This window comes from Plectropomus leopardus, chromosome 6 (assembly GCF_008729295.1).
Source record: "Plectropomus leopardus isolate mb chromosome 6, YSFRI_Pleo_2.0, whole genome shotgun sequence".
Taxonomy (NCBI): domain Eukaryota; kingdom Metazoa; phylum Chordata; class Actinopteri; order Perciformes; family Serranidae; genus Plectropomus; species Plectropomus leopardus.
The window spans coordinates 33,206,059-33,227,659 of record NC_056468.1 but is presented as its reverse complement, the minus strand read 5'-3'; the positions used below and the strand labels follow the sequence as shown (position 1 = coordinate 33,227,659).

The following is a 21,601-nucleotide window of genomic DNA, read 5'->3' as shown; positions in this document are numbered from 1 at the left end:
TCCAAACAAACTAACCTGGCTCTCGACCTCACAGATCACCGGGAGAGAAACCAAACAGCTGCAAAAGAAAAAAAGAAAAACAGAACAAATGAAAACACTTCCAAACCAAAAAAAAAAGGAAAAACAAAAAGAGAAATAAACTGTCTGAGGAAAAGAAACTAAACATTCACTTTTGTGTGCAGGCGTGCATGTGGGCTAATACACATGCACACACACACATACAGACACACACACATACAGACACACACAGCCAGAGGTACAGTGAACAAAAGTGCTTCAAGTTGGGGAAGTAAAAGAACTAACCCAGTAGAAATACGTATAAAACCTTAAATATGTTACTTTATGTACAAAAACTGTAACACGGGCCAATATCTCAGCTGTTTATGTCTTTATATTTTCAAGTAGGTATCACTGCTAACTAGTAAGGGTTTGCATTGTCATCGTTTTTAGGATAAAAGGTCGTGTGATCTGACTGACCTTGCCGGCAAAGTAATCAATCACTGCTGTTTTTTTTTTGTTTGTTTTTTTTTTAAATCTCTCCCATCCCGCCCTGCCCCACCTCCACCATCTCATTTTCTGTCCTTCTAATAAAAAGTCAAACAAGCCCTGGGCATCCAACATATTCCAGACCTCCTATTTATACTAAATAATATACTGAATATCTGTCTTTGCACCTCTAAATCTTAAAAATATAAGTGTGTATGTATACCAAGTCTCTTGTCAATAAAAGAAAAACAAAGGGAAGAGCTCTTTGAGGATTTTGGTGTTTTTCTGAGGGCCACTTTTTTTGAACCAGAAGGGGGGGAAGACACATCGGTTCACACAAAGATTTTCGGAGTTATGCACTGCACAACAGAAAAATAACAGGGGAGGCTGTTCATGTTTTGAAGAGGCACAAGATTCATACGGCTTAGAGGCAAATCATAAACGCTCTGTGAGAGAGAGAGACGGAGAAGCGTATAAAGTGCAAAAGACCTACGAGAGCGGGAAGGAAATGGCGGGATTTCTAAGATAGCAGCAAAGAATCATGGGAAACTTTTCTCAAGCAGAGGAAAAGCAGAATTTGGTGAAACCTGAGAAATTTGGCTGGATTTCTGAAAACGATATATTGGAAACAGGTTATGAGCAACAAGAGAAGAAATGACCCAAAAAAGCAAGAAATTACTAAAAAAGTATGAGAAAATTACCTTGCGATTAGCACAACAAAAAAAAAAACAAAGGAAGGTGCTTGAAAATGATATAGTTTTGTAAAATAATTTAAAATACATAACTAAGATAATTATAAATATAGTTTACTGGACACATTCCCCTAGCTTTTCTAAAAACAGTTGCTTGTAATTTGTAGGTGACTTCTCGCCAAGTTGCTCATTGCCTTTTTTCTCATATTTTTAAAAGAAATCAAGATATTTTCCTCAGAATTCGAATGTTTAAATACTTGGTAAAGTGTGTGCACAGGGCACAAGAAAATTGATGTTGCTCCAGGTTTCAGGAGTTAATTTAATCAGTTTCAAGGGTTAATTCAAATGATTAAGAAGCATCTTAAGAGAAACGACGAAAACCCCTCCAACCGTCCAGGTCAAACTTTCTTTCCGTCCGCAACAATCTGTCTGTGAGAAGGCCATTTTAAAAAAACAAAAACTAAGAGTTGAACGTTTGCCTCTAAACTGCGATGAACCAAAGGCCTCTGCAAAGTGCAAACGAAGTAGCATCGTTCAAGTATGTCACTGTGTAATGCGTGACCACACACACTCACACACACACACAATGCATATATACACACGGTCATATGCATATATACATATGTGCATGACGGCAAATATAAATTCAGAATCCATGTTCCAATATCTACGTACTACGAAGATTTTCATAGTATTTATGGATATGTCATCATGTGTGTATATATATTCATATGTGTCTCTTATTGTTTCATTACTAGACAATGGAATAATACAGTCTGCCCTGATGCTTTATGACATGTGGCCACTGATGTCAGGTTCTCCGGTCTAGAAGTATTTCTGCTCCTTTTTATATCATGGTACTGCTGCAAAATGGGACCAGCCACAATCGCACTTATCCAAACACTACAAATATTTATATATCTATATATGTATATATTTATATGTATATATATATATATAATAAAATGTATATATATAACCATTTATGCCCAACAAATAGGTGCTGCTTCTAATGTATTTTGGGTGCTGAAAAGTACCAGAAAGGGGGGGGATATTAAAAATATTCATAAGAAAGAAATAAAAGATAAAAACTAGGAAAAAAATAGGAATAAAATCCCACACTACTGCAATCCCATCCTTTGCCACTTAAAAAAAAAAAAAAAAAAAAGCAAGATGCTGCTACATATTTGTAACTACAATAAACTCCCTTTCCCCTCCGTTCCTCACCCGTCCCTGATTGCTCATTTGGACATTAGCAAAGAAAAGCATGCTCAGCTATAGGCAGAGATACAACAGGCCGAAAAATAAAAATAAAAACAACTAAAACAAAGATGACAGACTTGACAAGGAAATAAAATGCTAACCAGTAACATCCATCTGCCATCAAACCAAAAAACCTTACCAAACCAGAAGTTAAAAACTAGAGCAAATAACATTAAAATAATCATCGTCCATCTCGCTCGGCGGGCCAAATAAAGAAAATGTCCCCTCGGTGAAGTCTATCTCTGTTCGCATAGTGGTCGCCATTATCACCACAATCACTTGTAAGCGTGGTTCGGTGGGGGAAAGGGGTGAGAGTGAGCGGGTGGATCAAACCTGAAAAGGTCCGGCGCTGCGAAGGAGAACACACAATCTTTAACGACTCCTGTGAAGTGATTTTTCAACAGTTGCTCCACTTCCTCGTTTTTTTTTTTTTTAAAGTCATTTGTTCTGTTCAGTTTCACGATGAGCGGGTGTGTGTGTGTGTGTGTGTGTTTGTGTGTGTGTGTGTGTGTGTGCACGTGAAGGAGGCGAGCGGGTTGTGGAGGTTTTTTTAGTTTTTTTTGTAGAGGGGGTTCTGGGGAGGAGGGGTCAGGGTGGTCGATGGTTGTCGCTCCTCGCAGTTCAATAAAGAGCATTCCAAGGTCAGAGAAAGAAAAAAAAGGAGCGTCACTCCCATCCGTTGTCCTTGATCATGTGAGCCAGCTCGATGATGAACTTTCCCTCTTTGTACTTTTGACTGCTCTCAAATGCGTGTTCCTTAAAAACAAACAGAACAGAGAGAAAAACCAGTGAAAAGCAGTGGTGGAATTACAAACCCCAATTCCAATGAAGTTGGGACATTGTGTAAAACGTAAATAAAAACAGAATAAAATTATTTGCAAATCCTTTTCAACCTATATTTAATTGAATACACTATAAAGACAAGATATTTAATGTTCAAAATGATGAACTTTATAGTTTTTTTGCAAATATTCACTGAGGACACTAATTGTTGAAGCTTTGTAGGTGGAATTATTTCCCATTCTTGCTTGATGTACGACTTCAGCTGCTCAACAGTCCAAGGTCTCCGTTGTTGTATTTTGCGCTTCATAATGTGTCACACATTTTCAGTGGGAGAACTCTTTTACTACGAAGCCACGTTGTTGTTACACGTGCAGAATGTGGCTTTGCATTGTCTTGCTGAAATAAGCAGGGACGTCCCTGAAAAAGACGTTGCTTGGATGGCAGCAGATGTTGCTCCAAAACCTGTATGTACCTTTCAGCATTAATACTGCCTTCACAGATGGGCACTAACACACCCTCATAGCATCACAGATGCTGGCGGTTGAACTTTGCGCTGATAACAGTCTGGATGGTCCTTTTTCTCTTTGGCCCGGAGGACACGACGTCCATGATTTCCAAAGACAATTTGAAATGTGGACTCGTCAGACCACAGCACACTTCTCCACTTTGCGTCAGACCATCTTAGACGAGCTTGGGCCCTGAGAAGCTGGCGGCGTTTCTGGGTGTTGTTGATATATGGATTTTGCTTTGCATGGTAGAGTTTTAACTTGCCCTTGTAGATGTTGCGACGAATCGTGTTAACTGACAATCGTTTTCTGAAGTTTTCCTGAGCCCACGTGGTAATATCCTTTACAGAATGATGTCAGTTTTTAATGCAGCCGGTGAAGGATCGAAGGTCACGGGCATTCAATGTTGGTTTTTCGGCCTTGCCGCTTACTTGCAGAGATTTCGTCTTTTGGACTTTTGGATTTTGGACTGTAGACGATGAAGTCCCTAAATTCCTTGCAAGTGGTGAATCTCGCCTCATCCTTGCTTGTGAACGACTGAGCCTTTCCGGGATGCTCCTTTTATAGCCAATCATGACACTCACCTGTTTCCAATTAACCTGTTCACCTGTGTAATGATCCAAACAGGTGTTTTTGGAGCATTCCTCAACTTTCCCAGTCTTTTTTTGGAACGTGTGGCAGGCATCAACTTCAAAATGAGTGAATATTTGCAAAAAAAGGTTTAAAGTTTAGCAGTTTGAACATTAAATATCTCGTCTTTATAGTGTTTTCAATTGAATATAGGTTGAAAAGGATTTGCAAATCATTGTATTCTGTTTTTATTTACATTTTATACAAAATCCCAACTTCATTGGCACTGGAGTTTGTAGTATTTTACCAGTTTTGATAATTATGCTACTTTCTACTTCTAATTTTGGAAGTATTGTACTTTTCATTCCACTACAATTATCTGACAACTTTTATATAGTGTAGAAAATTAAGATTTTTGCACACGAGAGTTTATAAAATATGTTTTTTTGTTACCAACTACCCAACAGTTCATAAAACTACAGCTGAAATGATCAATTGGGTAAACAATTTGTTAAAAATTAAACAAGTTAGTTCCGATCAAGCAATTTGATTGGTTGAGAGGCATTTCGTGAGTGCTACTATACAGTACAACATCACTGAGACTTTTAACTCTGCATGTATCACTCCGCTTCACAGCTGTTCCAAACCGTTAATTAGGCAAACATTAACAGTTGGTGTTTATCTAACCTTACTGTGGATTGTATCTGTGTGTAGAGTGAGGAAATCTCGTTTGACCGGTATCATCGCTCAAAAAATACGTGAGCAAATTCCGCCTCATGCAAAAGCTCTCTAACTGCAGCCCAGGAGGGACCACCAGGGAATATCGCCGTTCCCTGGGAGTAAACCAGCTGTCACAGATGTTACGAGGATGTGCAGTGAGGCAGGGACACACTGGTCTTACACTAACCGCAGCCTTAGAGACATCGACATACACGAACTGTCTGATGCTGGACCCCAGGTCACAGCAGTGAGCGGACACACGCTGGACCGACGAACTGTCTGATAAAACCAACTCATCTGAATCACACAGGCCGCCAAAGTTTCTGTTAACTGTTACTCTTATTTCACTGGAAACAAAGAGATAAATGTCCATGATACTAAGCAGCTGGTCTGTGCATAACATGCAGACTTGGCTTCAACGGATCAGCAAGTTAGTGTGCAGGAAAATGTTTGTGCGTTGCTAGGCAACAGCTGTCACTTCCAGTGGCTGCAAAACAATTTGTGTCAGTGAAGGCAAAAAATCATTAAATAATCCATCAAATAATAGTCTGTTCTCGCTTATTACTTTCAACTAATAAATGGCACTTGTTGAACTGTCGTATAAAACCAATATCACATGAGAGGGAGTGTTGTTATACTGTATATCATCACGGCTGTGACCAAAATCACAGCACTCCCTCTCATGTGATATTGCTTAATTATTTGATCGATCCAGCTTCAACTAATCAAATCAATCAAAAGCAACTAATCCTGAAACGTGAGGTTTGGGTTTTTCTTTATCTAAATATCTCTCAGGTAGACTCTGATTTCTGAATGCTTACACCTGTTGATTAAATTATCCTTTATGTATAAGTTTGTTTCATCACAGGTTTGTCTGTAACTTCCTGAAGAAGGCTGGACACCGAAGCGCGTCGAGGAATTAATAGTTTTTAATTTTGTTCTACTTTGGTTCCTTCCTGTTTTTTTTCCTTCAAACTATTGTCACTGATTTTACTTTGGTATCATTTCTCCCACATGGAGTAACTCTCTGAAACATTTCTGTGATGCTGAAAAGGTTTTAGATGCTTTTATGTAAATCACTGAGAACTCTTAAAAAAATGCATTTTCTAAACACTGCAGAGGAGGCGCACAACATGTAATAAAGAATACAATAACCCAGCGGTGAATTTGATCTTGAGTCAAACAGGCAGGAAGACAAATATACATTTTTTCATCCGGCCTCATAATTATCTGAGAGAAGCAGGAAGTCTAGAGACGTGGGAGGGAAACAAAAAGCGCTTTTTAAGAACTGCAAATGAAGCGCTCCTCCAGTGACCAAATCACCTCCTTCTAATGTCTCAACTTCCTGTCTGACAACACATCTCCTGAGTGCTGTATGATTTCCGGCATGCGTCCCAGTCCTGCTGAGCTTCAGGAGAATCAAGGATGTCAATGTGCGTCTGCGTCTTTGATTATTTGCTCAGCTCTGCTTTGCCTTGTAAACCAGCTCTGCCCTGTTTTGCTTGCGGGGGCCTTTCGGAGACTCTCTAATTGTTTTTGTCACTGAAGCAGCGTCTTTAAGTGAGTCCCTGTCTTATACTTTGTTCAGTTATTTTACACCCTTCTATAGTCTTTTCAGACAATTACTGGGACAAGCCTCTTCAAAATGGATTGACATTTAATCACTGTAGACTCTCAGAGGTACCAGTCTGGCTGTCTGCAGCCAACCTTTCGGCACTGTAATTATCTCGTGCTCTAGGAGACCACAGATCTGTGAGCCTAAACACAACCCTGAGCAAAAAAACCCATCACCATGGCATTAACAAGCAATGCTTTAATGAGAGAAACCTTGTTCCTTTGACCTGTAATGGCATCGTTTGTCCCCTCGCAAAGCCGAGAAACCACATCGTGGTGCAACAGCGCAGCGGCGGCCGTTAACTGCCGCATCAAGACGCATTAGGATGGGAGAGTACAAAGGGCTCGGGCGAAAGTTTAAAGGGACTTACATATTTCCAACCCAGGGTGGTTTTACAGTTTTCACAGTAGATATCAGCCACAGCATGTAAACCCGTGAGGAGTACCCGCTCCTCAGCTGGCCCGCAGCCGACATTCACCCTGCAGGGGAGAGAGGAAGTGGAGAAAAGGTCACGGAGGTCAGGGAGAGCAGAAGAAGAAGAGCTGATATCTTTTATTTAAAAGGTCCAGTGTGTCAAATTTTTTTTATCTACATTTTGCCAAACCTCAACAGCCGTGACAATGCATCCCAAATCCCCAAAAAAGTCGAAAATCTCAGAGGAAAATAGAGAATTTAATAGTGCGTGTTTGCTTTCACCGCCAATGCTGCAAAGCTGTAAAGTGCCAAATAATGATAAATATTCTATTTCACACCTATAGTATGTATATGACCAAATTTTATCACCTTAACTACAAGGCTCAAATGTGTTTTGTGGAATTTTTTGGGGCCAAAAATGACTCTTCTGATAGTAAAGGTTGCCGACCCCTGGCTTAGACGCCCAAAAACTGTAAGAAAATAACTGTGAGAAAGTATAAAGTGGAAATGGAAATAATTTAGTGCCAACACTTCAAAAGTGCACTTAAATACAGAACTAAAATGATAAATATTTATCTCCTCAGATTTTGTTTTTTTCTGGAATTTTTTTCATACATTTGTACTCTTACTGCATGAGAAACACATTTTGACAAATATTGCAGTATGAATCTGGAGTTTAGTGATAATGGTAATTTTTGCATTCCACTGTCACTAAAACAAAAGGAAATAATGTTATTTTTTGGGCATGTTCCCTCAGGTTTGGAATATAATTTGCAGGTCAGGTCATCTCTGTAGCACCATAATGGTATGTTGTGACACATTTGACTTTTATTAACCCTTTAACACCTGGACCGTCATCAGTTTTCTTGCATTCACACGTCTTTTACAAGCACTGAAAAAACAATGTCTTGGTTTCTTTTAAAAAACATATTTTATTTCAAACAATTAAAGATAACAATAAAAAAAGAGTCTAAATCAGGGAAACAATACAAGGAAAGTGTCTGAAAAGGTGCTGCAAGAAACTAGGAAAAGTTGATAAGAAAATGACCTGAAAATCTGTTGTTTGTTTAGCTGTTTTAAAAGAGAAATATAATTATCAGAAGTGTATTACAAATAGTGGGAAAATCATTTGCTACAATAATTATAATAATTATTTTTACATATTTAAAATGACGTAAATATGTACACGTGTTTGTATATTAGCACCTATTTTTTCAAGTCATTCCCTTTTTTTTTGCTAATTTTATGGTCATTTTTTTTCTTTTTACAGATTCCGTGCTTATTTTGAGCAATTTCTTGTCAAGTTGCTCATTACCTTCTCAGATTTTTCTCCTCTTTTTTCAAAAAAGAAAATTGCTCAGGTTTTAAAGGGTTAAACGATTGCAGCTCCTGTGATTTGGATATTGCATTTGGCCATATTGCCATTTTGATGATAATTCAACTAACTGTGCAGCCATATTTCTTATTGCACATTACACCTCTGCCTTTGAGTAACCACTGTGCTGCTGATTTGCCTTGAATTAAAGGAAATGCCACAGAAATTGTTATATGTAACCAAGCTACATATAAAAATCTGCAAAACTTTTATTTTACCACCAAATATATCTGGTTTTGGGCTTAATGTCTTTTTTTTAACCAGCAAAGCATTAAAACATTGTTGGCTGGATTTCACACTGTGGCATGATTGGAATGATTTATTTGGACTCCAGAGCCTGTCGAGTGCTTCTTTCATTCAACTCACTCTGACAGGTAGGAACAATGTAATACAGAGCCGGGTGGCACAAAGCAGTTGCAGCGTGACACCTGAAAATGTCTCAGACCTCTCGGGGAGGGCGAGAAACTTCTGTGCGGTTCATCAAGACTGAGAGCCAATGCCCAAAAACCAACCAAGCAAGAAATAAACCACTAAAAGAGGTTCACGGTTTTAAAGGGATGGATGTTAACCAGCAGCTCCCTGAGCTTCGACTGAAACGAATGTCTTTTGGATGTCTAGGTTACATTTAAACTTCGTTTCGGAAGCTTTTTAAGGACCTGAGTTGCCTTAAAATTAGTGCTGCATGATTAATCCAAAATAAATCACAATCTCGAATCATATGTTTATGCAATTTCATTTCTAATGACACTTGAGATGTTTTTTTTTTTAATTTAAGAGAGTTTTAAGTTGAAGTCAAGCATTTTAATTAATTTTGTCTGTTACAAGCTCTTCCTTAACAGCAAACATCTCAGACATTGTTATTTAACTTGAGCATCTAAGAGTGTTTTTGTTGAAAAATAAGAGTCGTGTGAGAGAATTGTGATCTCACATCTAAGGGAGAAAAATTGCAAATTGCAAGAAATAACTAAAAGGTGACAAGAAAAAATAACCTGAATATAACTAAAAGACAGGATAAGAGAGAGAGAGAGAGAAATATTAGAAAATAATTATTTAAAAAATAACTAATTAATTTATAATTATAAATTTGAATTTAATTATATTTAAATTTTTGGCACTTTTTTTAAACGCCCTTTATTTTTATTTTTTTACCATTTGGCTTGTCTTTTTATGTTTGCTTATTTTCAGGTAAGCTTCTTGTAATTTTTTTTCTAATTCCTTTCTTATTTGGGGGTGATTTCTAGTTAAGCTGCTAGCTGCCTTCCTACCATGTGTTTGAACGCGATGACGCCAATTTGCTCAGGTTTCAAGGTTAAGACACATTAAACCTCAAACTGCTCTTTCCATGGGTGTTTATATGAAGAGTTTATGTGAATTTTACCTCAATGTGCTGTGTTTTTGACTTTTTTGTGGTTAGGAAAGAGACTTGTAGCTCCGTCTGCCTTTTCATTGTTTTAAGTTTTTTGCATTAAAGCATAATTTTGACATGGGTGCAGCCAAACAGCTGCACAAAAAAACAAGTGTGAAAGCATGTCAAAGGTGCAGGTGATGAGGGGTTAATTGAACTCTGGTTTATACTTGAACAAATGCATGTTGTGTGAACTTGTTTTTTTAAACTCCATCCAACAACAGAGCTGCTTGTGAGTCCATGTAACTTTTATTTACAAGCCCTGGAGCACTTGTAAATTACTGTGTGAACCCGAATAAATGCACAGAAAGAGCAACAAAGCAAAGTTTTCCACTCTGGAGAAATACGGTGTAGGTGTGGGTATCATACTTACACTGAATTAAACAGGTAGGCTCTTCCTTGACTGCCTTGAAATGACTGAAAGGAGATAAAGAGAGAGAGAAAATCATGTCAGTAGACGATACATAGCTGCACCACACCACTGACTACAAGAATGTGAGCAACTGACGCCCTGGGGTGCTTTTCTCCCAGTAACTGCTGTGCATACTTGTTCTTCCACCTCGTCGAGGTTCCCACACACACGTTTGGCTGGAGGTAAGAAATAAAATGAGGCTCAGGGAGGCGGAAAAGTCTGAGCGAGTTTATCATCAACACGTCTAATTTTAATGATGACGAAAGAGATGTTGTTTCTCAAGAACTGAAGCTGGACATTCATTTCCTTGTTGCTCATTGTTAAATCAGACCAGAAAAAATAAACTCAAACTTCGACATTTCTTGCAAATTCGTAACTTTCTGCAAAAATATTGACTAGAAAATCATGTAAAAGGGTGTTGCCATGTTTAGAAAAACTCAAAATACAGGCCGAATGATGAGTTTTAAAATAAAGTAACTTGCCAAAATCAACGAAATTACACAAAATCTGATGTTTTGTCAGCTGCAAGCTCAAGATGTCAAGCTTCATTGTTGACAAGCAGCATTTCAGATATTCAGTGAATTTGCAGAACAACAAAGCAGCTTCTACAGCAGCGACTAACAGCTGATAGGAGAGGAGACTTTAATGCCTGAACAATGACGAGAATCCGAACGCTCTGAGCGAAATGTCAATAAAAACACAGCCAAGATGCAGTTGGTTACTAAGTAAATTGTACACACACACACACACAGCTGATAACAATACTGATGATTTAATGATCCTGTTAAAACCAAACACACGCTGAAAACCTGTTAGCTCAAATGCACAGTGGGATAAGTATGTTAAAAGTCCCCTGTGGAGTTCTTCTTCTAAACAAATACTGTTCTGTTTACATTCAGTGTCCCAGTGTGTGTGTGTGTGTGTGTGTGTGTGTGTGTGTGTGTGTGTGTGTGTGTGTCCTTGAGGCGTAACAAATGTGTTTTAATGCATTTCCTTCCAAATGAGGCTGAAATTAAGATGCATGTCTCTGCAGATCTATGCAGAGAAAAGGTGTTTTGGGTAATCGCATTTTGCAGAAAAGTCATCTTGCACACCAAAATCTTGTCCTCAGATGACACCTTTGGACAGAGCCAAAAGACAAAAACGAATCCAAAATTTCAAGTCCAAATATTCTACTGGGAACAAAAAGGATAGGGGAAAAAAATGCAAGCACTTCATTGAAAAGTTGGATTTCAACATGGGATTTAGAGAAAAAATACGATAAAATGTTTGCTACTCTAAAAACAAGAAGTTGGAATATTGTTATCAGTGAAAAGATTTCCACAAAAATGACGACGGAAATGAAAAACAAAAACGGCATTTCAGTCTATTCTATAAAAGATATACAACATCATGGACTCAACCCCTTTATTCTTCTCTGCTATTCCAGTTTAAACCTGAAACATTAATAAGTATAGTACATTTATTTTGAACAAAGTGATGAAGAAAGTTCTTCACAAAGAAATTAAAAGTTCAGATTCATACAAGAAATGATAATAAATGTATAAATAAGTTGACACACAACACAAAAATCCATCATGTTGTCGTGATGAGTGTGGGAGGTTAAAAAAATCGGTGTCTATAAATAACCTGCTGCCCGCCACTGAGTCCACACATGACGTTACTGTATATTAATGTAAACAGAGAGCAGTAAAGCCGTCACAGTGGGTGACGACAGAGCCTGCCAGGCTTCTCTCCTCCGGCCCCGTCATCCTCGGCCGGCAGACAGGCCCCAATCGGCTTTGCTTTTTCCATTGCAAATGAGTGCGGCAGATAAGTTTGTGGCTGCGGTTGAGGGCGCTGAGCTAATACCGCCTAATAGGAGCACCAGCTGCCTCCTCCTCCTCCTCCTCTGCTGACCACAGCCACCACCAACACCACCACCACCACTGAGGCTCAGGGGACGATTTGTTTAAGCATTTGTCAGAACTGTAAAAGTTTTATTTGAGATAATGGGTTTGGCTTGGAACTCATTCAAGAGCAGCAAGAGGAAGAAACAAAGAGGATCATTATTATTTTCTCTGCCCCCCTCCTCTGATCGCTGTAGGTGCTGATGTCTCACTGTTACATCCCCCGAGCTCATTGTTTGTGTTTGAAGAAAAGTCTGCACACACGTACAGTCGAGAGCCAAAAGACATGTGACCTTTAGCTGTGCGAGGGAACTAGGTCGGTCCCCGTGGAGTCAACAACAAGTCCTCGCCACAGTGTTTATCGTCCAGGGAGGGGGAGGAGGGGGTTACTCCATGTGACAAGAGCTGGGTGTCATATCTGAGCTTCACTGTGGCTCAGCCATCAACTTAACCACTGGCAAAAAGGGACGGCTCCGTCTCTCGCTGCCCTTATCTGTTTCCCACAGTCTATTTTTAATTTGGCAGCGTTTTTGTCTCCCTACCAGAGCTGCTTCGAGCTTCACCGTACTGTAGATCACTGGGCTACAAAAAACCCCAAAAAACATCAGGAGGCAGGAGGATGCTTGTCACATAACCTGTTAAGAATCTGCAAAATCCTACAAGATCAGTAAAAAAATTATAAATTTGGATCATGTTTTTTTGAATGCAGACAGCAGCCAGACAGCTTTCGGGGGCTGCACTAACCCCCTCCAGACTCTCAACAATCCTATTAGACAGCCCGACAGGATCCTGCAAGGATTGTTTCCAAAATGTAAGAGCAGAGAGAGAATCATTTGCAGGCTGGAAGAACTCCCACAGGTTTTTTTTCTTTTGCTGCTTAATAAAACATGAGCAAACCGGGAGTGTGGTTACCGAGCTCGTTTTCCTTAAGCTGCTGCAATTGCATTTGTTTTAAAACGTTTGTTCCCAAGAAATGAATTCTACAAAGCAAATCTCAAAATCCCTGAATCCTCTTGACCACGCGGGACTGAAGGGAACAATACCTCGTACAGAGAAATCCACTCCTTCAGCCAAACGCACAAAATACAAATCCAACCCTGAGAGGCAAATATGCTTCAGCTGCAGACAGCGAGTGAGATCTGCGACGGTCTCACAGACATACTGAATCTGATTTCAACAAAATTCACCAAAAAATGGGGGGTTATTTTTGGCCCTTGAGAAATAAAGATTAACTTGAGGCTATTAACAAACCTGCTGAGGTCGACTTTTACCATCTGTCTCAACAGATGCCTGACTGGGGTAGGTGAGGGTTCAACTCCAACTTAAATGCATCCACTTAAACCCAAAAAGCTATATTTAAATTCAGGTTAAGGGGAGTATTTTAAAGGATTAAAGGTCTGATATTCAGTCTTACACTATGTTCTGCAAAGCTTTGATGTAAAATCCATTTACGTAAGTACACCAACGATATTTTGAAAGGCCTAATCCTTATTGACCATATGTGAATAATTCACGAACATAATGTTGTTTAGGGCCAGGTATCATTTCAAAAATTACAATACCAGTACCAATACCACTACTCTTGAAGTCAAATGAAAATTCAGCTGTGTAAAATGCCACCAGACGCCAAGCGTGTAGCACAGTCATACTTTCTAATGTTTTGGTGGCATCTTGGCACGCTTACAGAATTATTTCACTCATATTAAACTGGGCCTTCTCTGCAGCAGAGACATGCCAGACAATGACCAGAGAAAACAGAGAAAAAGACCGTGGCATTGGCTTCTGTTCAAAAGGATGAAAAGCTACAACTACCAGAATGCATCAGACCAATAAACGCTCAACCAAAATGTGGGACAACAGTCTGATTTCGAGTAACAGCTCCAAGAGCCGGCGAAACAACACTAAATGACATAAGGAGGGATACCTAGGCACTAGTTAGATTGAGGGAGGTTTACCACAGTTCATCTACACATACTACCTTCATTGTTTTTATACAAAGCTAGTTAAAAAATTGGCAAAGTATCCCCACTTGGCAGTATCATGGTATTACTGTATACTATGGTATTTGGAAATTCTGTAGGTCTGATTTTGCCATAAATACAGCCACTCAACTTTCTACTAAACCTGTTGAATTGTAGTGCACAGCACGCGCCACCAGAGCTCAGTCTCCAATCTCTACTGGGGGATCAGGCAGCTGAGCTGAAAGAAACTGTGACACCTAATGGTGGAGGGATAAGTGAAAGGACTGTCAACAGCCGGCAGCCAACAGGGAGAGACAGTGAATGTTTTTGCATTTAACTTGGTGAATTAAGGATTAATTTTGACCAAACTAGAACTTGTTTAACGCTGCACACTTATATTGTCATACACCTTATATCCCAGTAAAATTTCAGGGGAGTATAAAGATATGAAATATTATTAAAAAAATAAAAACAAAACAACTCCCTCACAATCTGACACGTGAAAAAATGTCAGTCTTAAAAGAAATGGCATATCTGTCCTTTGTCAGGTTATGTTCATTAAGCGTTTTTGTGTGCTAAAAAAAAAAGCTAATTGGCACTAACCACTGCACTATGTGTAGCTGAGACTATTTAGACATGTATCAAAATATTAGACAAAGTGTCAATTTAATCTACTGGAAGTGCTAGAAGAAAACATAGGAAGAAACCAAAGTCACCCTGTAGGTTTCAGTGTGCAATTTTAATCCATCCTATTCTTGTTGAAATGTTTCACTTTGGACTAAAGTGGTGCACCGACTGAAGCCCCTTTGCTGGCGTAGCTTCTACATAGTTTAATAAAACCTTACTGACCTTTAATACACTTGGTTTAATTACGATATTAAGCGTTGGCGGGGGGGCAGTAACAAATTGACTGTCACGGTTACGTCAGTCACATGTACACCATAAGAGCGCTGGCAAACTTCCAGCTGGAAGAAGAAGAAGAAAAAAAAAAAAGCCCAAAAGGAAGTGCGTCTGTTATTAGCGAGAAAAGAAAAGTGTGATCAATCCATTAGAGGGGCTTCCATCAGTCTGATGGGTGGGACGAAGCCAAGGTGCTGAATAAAACACTCAGCCTCCTCCTCAGTATTCAGGCCGTGTCGTCCCGCTCCAGGACCACGTTCACACTGCAGGCCTCCGCTCTCAAAAGTGCCGCTCACACTGATATCTGATTTCAGGATGGTGCTCCTATCTGCTGCAGGATGTAACCCGTATTATCTGATAAAAATATGAACTGACGGCGATGGTGAAGAGATGCGGCGTGCTCAGGATGACAATGACAACAGATGTCGGATCTGATTTTGTGCCTGCGCTTCTTGTTTTCAGCATGTTTTGGGAAAAGGTTGACTGAAATAAAGTCAGCGATGATGTTTAACTTGTCCTTCATGCTGACGGAGCTTCGTCCAGTTGACCGTTCACTAGTGATTGTGCAATTACAGCTTAGAGACTGTGATGGGACAGTGTGCGTGGGGCTGTAGTTAGACGGATACTCTAGACTTAGAGAAAACCTTTCTCAAAAAAGAAAACCTTTCTCAAAGTCTTCTCAAAACAAAGACTAAAAGTTTTAGAACCTGGTTATTTCATTTGGTTTTGTCAGCTCTAAAGATCACATGCCTTGCAGTAGTAATCTCGCAATATTTTCATGGCCTAAGGAACAGAATCAGGGTTCCTGCAGGTATTTCAAAAGCCATAAAAACAAGCTGAAATCATTCATCTAAAAATAAGGTTTTAAATACAGTAAAATGTTCAAAAGACATGGGAAGTAGGATTTTTATGAATCCTTTTTTTTCTGACATTGCATCGTAAAATCTGAAAATATTTGGTTACATCTATTTTTTTAACAATTTATGAAATGCCTCTTGCATTAAAGGGGTTGCTCACCCAAAAATTACAATTAAGTCATTATCTAATCACCCTAATGCTTATAGAAAGAAGTTTTATAGTCTACAAAACACAACAAGAATTTCATGTAGTGTTTAAAAGACTCATCTCGCAAACAACTGAAGCAAATGGTGACTAGGATTCAAATGTTGAAACAATCCATAATAAAACCAAAAAATGTCCCCATACTGCTCGCCATAAGTGTCCTGAAGCCCCGATGTGCCAAGTTGTTTTGAAAAACATCACCAGCGTTTTTGGCCTTGTTGTAGCATTGAAACTGTTGATTCACATTTTATAGACATAACAGCTGATCAATTAACAAAGAAAATAATGGGCAGGTTAATTGATAATGAAAGATGAAGCAGTCTCATAAATTTAAGGTTTTTCAGGGAATTTTACTGCAAAAAGAAAACTTTCATTCAAGTCTGCATCAATAAACTGTCTTTTGTAAGAAGCATATTGAGTGTAGTGGTTGAGGGCAGGAGGGGAGGAGGGATACTGTGCCTGCCACACTTCCTTCTGGCCCGTATGCTCAGGTTAATCCTCTCTTTCGGGCTGCTCCATCTGCATCTTTACTCGCCGGCTGGCATGCCTCGAAGACTCGACGCATAAGCTCGGGGAGGGGAAGTTTTTTTATACCTGGCTCAGGAGATTTCCAGCACTCAAACTGCAAACTGTGGGGAGAAATCTGCCAGAGCCTGCAGAGCTCCTCCAAAACCTCGCTTTGTTAGCACGGGAACTAGTTTATCATTTTTCTTACTCTTTGCACAGTGAAGAAGTTTATAACAAAACCCAGTGCTGGATCTTCACTTTGTAAATTTCACATGAGATGAAAATCAAACACGGGCAGGGCGCGTGGCCCTTGGCAGCATGTAGTGGAAAACACCAGACTACGGTGTCATCTTCTCCTAAGTAACATAATCGGCTTAGAAGGGTTGATGCTGAGGACTGGTGATGCTGCCTTGGACTACTGAACACACAAATGCTAACGAGGTGTGGCAGATAATAGAGAGCTTATTAATAGATCTGTGGGCAGCGTGCTCAAAATCAATATCAAGATATTAATAAGAACAGTTTTCAGATATTATTTTATATCATAGTGTGCAAAATAAGATACTAAAACGCTGAAATGATTACTCAAACAAAATAATTTCATTCTTTTGTTACAGCGTCTTAAATGTCCAGTGTGTAGGATTTAGAGGGATATATTGGCAGAAATGGAATATAATGTAAAAAATGTCGTCTTCAGTGTATAATTACCTTAAAATGAGAATTTTTGTGTTTTTGTTACCTTAGAATGAGCCAGTAATATCTATATAGGGAGCAGGTCCTCATCTACAGAGAGTACTTTGTTTCTACAGTAGCCCACAAACACTGACTCTGAACAGGGCCATTTGAGTTTTTGTGTTTTGTAGTTATCAGCCCCTCCACTGCAAGCTGAATAATGTAAAAAACAACAACCAAAGAACAGTTTTTTTCAACATTAAACTGCTTTATCCAACGTTTTTTTCCGATTTAAATCACCTGGTAGACTGCTTTGGAGAGGAGGAGACCTCTGAGGATAATTTAGCTTCTGGCAGAAAACCTCTTGAACGTCTCGCAGTAAGTTATCAGAGATAAAGGTGAGCACACATTAAGATGTGGTGGGCGAGTGGCCCCGTGTCTGACATGCAAAACAGCATCAAAGATAAAACGATTTGCAAAGTGAAACTGCTTTTTCAGTGTTTTTACTAGTTTAAAACACCAGGTTTGGGTTTTTTGGGGGGATTTTTTTGTAGAAGAAGAGACCTCTGCAGATAATTTAACGTGGCACCTCCTGAGCAGCGAATACTTAAGGTATCCTAACCTTGAGAAGTTTCAGCTGGTTGCAATCTGCAATTCTCACCGCTAGATGCCACTAAATCCCCCTAAATCTAGGACGCCGTTCTTTTACTGTGTACTAAGCAGTAGGGCGATATGGCCTTAAAATAAAATCTCTGTTCTTTTCACACCAAACCCGATTTACGATTTTAATCAATTTTTTCCCCTTCTTTAAAACAAACTACAAATGACAAAGAAAATACTCAAAACAAGTTTTGCTTTTAATATTAGCAGTGAAAATTAAAGGCAAACTGAATTTCATGATTTTCACTGAATCTGCCTCTCAGTCTGCTCTGATGGATCTATCGATCAGCTGTGTGATCAGCCAGGTGTGGAGTTTGTCTCTGCAGGAAAATACACCACCACTCACTTCTGGTGGGTCATAAGTGATAATTGAGGGGCTATACTTTGCTTTTCTTTTTAAGAAAATCCTGCAGAGTATTACTTTAAATGTGAGTATTTGAGTATTTCTCCGTTTTATATCATTAATTTAATATCTTTGGGTTCTGTACTGTCTGTTGGACAAAAAAAATCACTTTGAAGATGACTTCCATGTTTATTTATTAATTGAAGCTTGTAATAATTTTAATATCATGTTGATTTTAATGATTCATTTTATATTTTCTTTTTCTTAAGCTACGTTTAAGAAAGAATGACAAATAAATCTACCTCTTACCATCTAATTTGTAGTGCTACTTTTATCACAGCACTAAAAACAAAGCGTCATGCATTTGTAGAAAGTCAAACTTTTAGCACGTGTATTTGCATCAGAACAATAAAAGTGCAGACACACACAGATCATGTTCTTTTACGGATTTAAAAAGTACCAACTGAACTGAATTAAATTTGTCTGTCAAACTTTGTCAGATGTTTCGACAGACACAGCAGCATGATGTGTTACTGTGACGGCACCAAAGCGACATGTTTACCCTGTGAAACCTCCGGCAGAGAAGACAGACTGTCCAAGGAAGATCCCTTAATTAAATCCACTTATTATTTAAGTGGATTGTTTCGACTAATTAGGTCATTTGTCAAGAGTCACCGAATGGCATTGGCCCAATAACTGTGAAATCACATCCCGGTTCACGCTTCACTGCAGAGGTCTGTGAGTTTTTAATGCTGAACAGCTTTTATATCATTGCATAAATATTTTAATTATCAATAAATCTGCAGCTTGTTTACCGATGTAAATCAATTACTTATTGGTTTATAAGATATGATAAAATACAGAAAAACACCCAAACTACACTTTTTAAATACTTATTGATCGTTTTGTCCAAGTGCACCTCGCAATGACAAAGTAAACTCATACATTACGTAACTTTAAAAATGTCAATATTACACAATAACAACATAAACTGTGCAAATGTAATGTATCTGTGGTTTGCAGAAATGTACAAATTTTCATCTGGTGATTGGGCTGCTGAGAAACTGTAACACAAACTACTAGCTCTAGCTATCGATCCCATGATTTCATGGAGAAAGAAGCTTGTTCTTAGTAGCTACCTAATGCTGCACAATTGGGTTTAACCACAAAGTGCAAAATTCAATGTGGATCAAAGAGTATATTTCCAAAACCTGTGCAGTAGGCGTTCCATTACTATCTGAGAAAAAAATGCCTCCACACCGATGTATCTGTGTGGTGAACTCGAGTTTTCTGCAAAAGTCTGCACAGCCACGGCACAATGAGACACAAGCAGGAAAGCCAACATTGCACCGAGGTGAGACATTTGCCAACTGAGCAGATTACAAACAGGGAAATCTGAGGTACAAACATGCAGAGATGGTTTCACTACAGCAGCGGTTTACAGACTTGGTTGTGGAGTTACATAACAGCAAAGCACAGTGAGGCTGGATTTGGATTCTGCACTGCGAGCGAAGCAAAGCTTGGAGAAGTTTGTCCCCTGACACATCTTGATGATCCATCTCGTGATCAATTTACTGACTAGATGATGCAACTATTTCCTCATCAAACACATGGCCTTGGTTGCGTGACACGTCTTCATTTTCTTGAAGGTTTATATTTCATAAAAATAGACTTTTTTTCCTGATTTCTGGCAAGGACGGTTTCTCTGAGCTACTAAAGACAAATACCAGGCGATTACAATCAAAATGTGAATGCTTACGTTAATGCTTTGAAATCTCGAGTGACATCACTTTTCTTGTGCTGCTTTCAGACGCTTTTAAAACATGAGCAAATGAATCTGATTTCTTTCAAAAACATGGGAAAAAGGCAATGAGCAACTTGGTAGGAAATTTTCAACGGACTGCAAGAAATTAGTAGATTTAGAAAATTATTTCAAAAAAATAAAACAAAAAAGCTATGAAAAAGTATCAAAGGAAAATGTTTTTGAAAAAAGGGGAAGTACTCTATAATTATCATTATTTAATATTTAAAATGATTTTAAAAAATTATTATACATTTTAAGCACCTTTTCCAGGATGTTTTCTTGCTGTCTCTTTTTTTTCTCTTTTTTTGTTTGCTTTTTTTCGTATTTTAATTTTTGTTTTGTTTGGGGTTTTTTTAATAACTGAGTTTCAGATAGTTGTCCTGTACTTATAACTGATTATTTTTTGGGTCATGTCTCTTTCATTGCTTCTTCCCATTTGTTTTAAAGAAATTAAGCCAATTTTCTCCGGTTTTAAAGGGTTACACCCCATAACAGTGAAAGCCACTTTGAATCTATTTGACACGAAAGGTTTTCGAAAAGGATGTGCTTGTATTGTTTTTTTAAATATGCAACGACAACGACAGGAAACGTCTTTTAAGCGCCGGTGTCCCTTCATATCATTCTGTGCCTGCTCTCTAAACTCTAAGGTTTTAGTTGGTCTGTAAATGCAGCGCAAGTGGAGCTCTCTGTGTTATTTTTTTCTCAGCTGCCACTTAAGGGGTCGCAGGGTGGATAATTGACCAGCTGATCAGAGCTGATCAGATCAATGGATGAGAGGAGCAGCTGCTGTGAGTGAAGGCAAACTCTCAGGCGCAGCAGAAGTTTCACTTTCACTGCATCTAACGTTCTGCTGCTCCATCTGTGCCCTGAGTATGCACTGCACTCTGAGAGTGTAGAGTAATGAATAACTTTTTGATATATATATATATTTCAGCAGCACTCCTAATGAACGGTCCAGTTTCAAAAACAGAAAATCTATTTGTGGCTGCTGATGTTGTCTGCCTTTAAATAAATGAATGTGTGGGAAACCCTGACAAACCCAAACATGGCCATCTCTGGGCTGACGCTAATAATCATGGTCATATATTGGGAAGTATGGCTTTAAATCAAACTGTGATTTCAGTGTTTAGACAAACAGCAAGAGACAAAAAATAAATAGCAATGTCTTAAAAATGAACCACAACATAAGAGTAGTTTATGTAAATAGAAACCACAGCATTGTGGGGAACTCCCTAAGATGCAACTTTTGTGGAGTCATAAATCTCATTAAACTGAATTTCCCAGTTAGAGGCTCACTGGTGCGACTGGTTCTCCAGCATTCCTACTCCAGTGTCAGAATGTGGCGTGACACTAATAAAAACAAACACAAACAAAACACACTTTAAAACATCTTCAGCCTCTCCCACGGTGACCTCAGAGGCACCGACGCCTGAGATCATAAATATCGCTGTGATCTTATTATCTGTCACTTAGAGAGCGACAGTCAGCGCTCAGAATAAGTCAAAGTGAAGGACTCAAATGTGGGCTGAAGAATTACAAATAGGGAATGAAATCTGTTTTTG

The 21,601-nt window shown here is 38.8% G+C and overlaps 1 protein-coding gene across 2 annotated transcripts in view; it reads right to left on the bottom strand.

Annotated features, from left to right (window-relative positions):
* Window positions 1-1,262: 1,262 nt before the first annotated feature.
* The window catches only part of LOC121945042 (protein yippee-like 1), a 41,891-nt gene continuing 21,552 nt past the window's right edge, over window positions 1,263-21,601 (bottom strand). For both annotated transcript variants that reach the window (XM_042489043.1, XM_042489042.1), the window contains exons 3-5: window positions 10,203-10,246; window positions 7,006-7,114; window positions 1,263-3,197 (exon numbers count right to left, since the gene is read on the bottom strand). In XM_042489043.1, coding sequence (XP_042344977.1) covers window positions 3,108-3,197; window positions 7,006-7,114; window positions 10,203-10,246 — 243 coding nt within the window. In that variant the 3' untranslated portion in view covers window positions 1,263-3,107. The remainder of the gene's footprint in view (window positions 3,198-7,005; window positions 7,115-10,202; window positions 10,247-21,601) is intronic.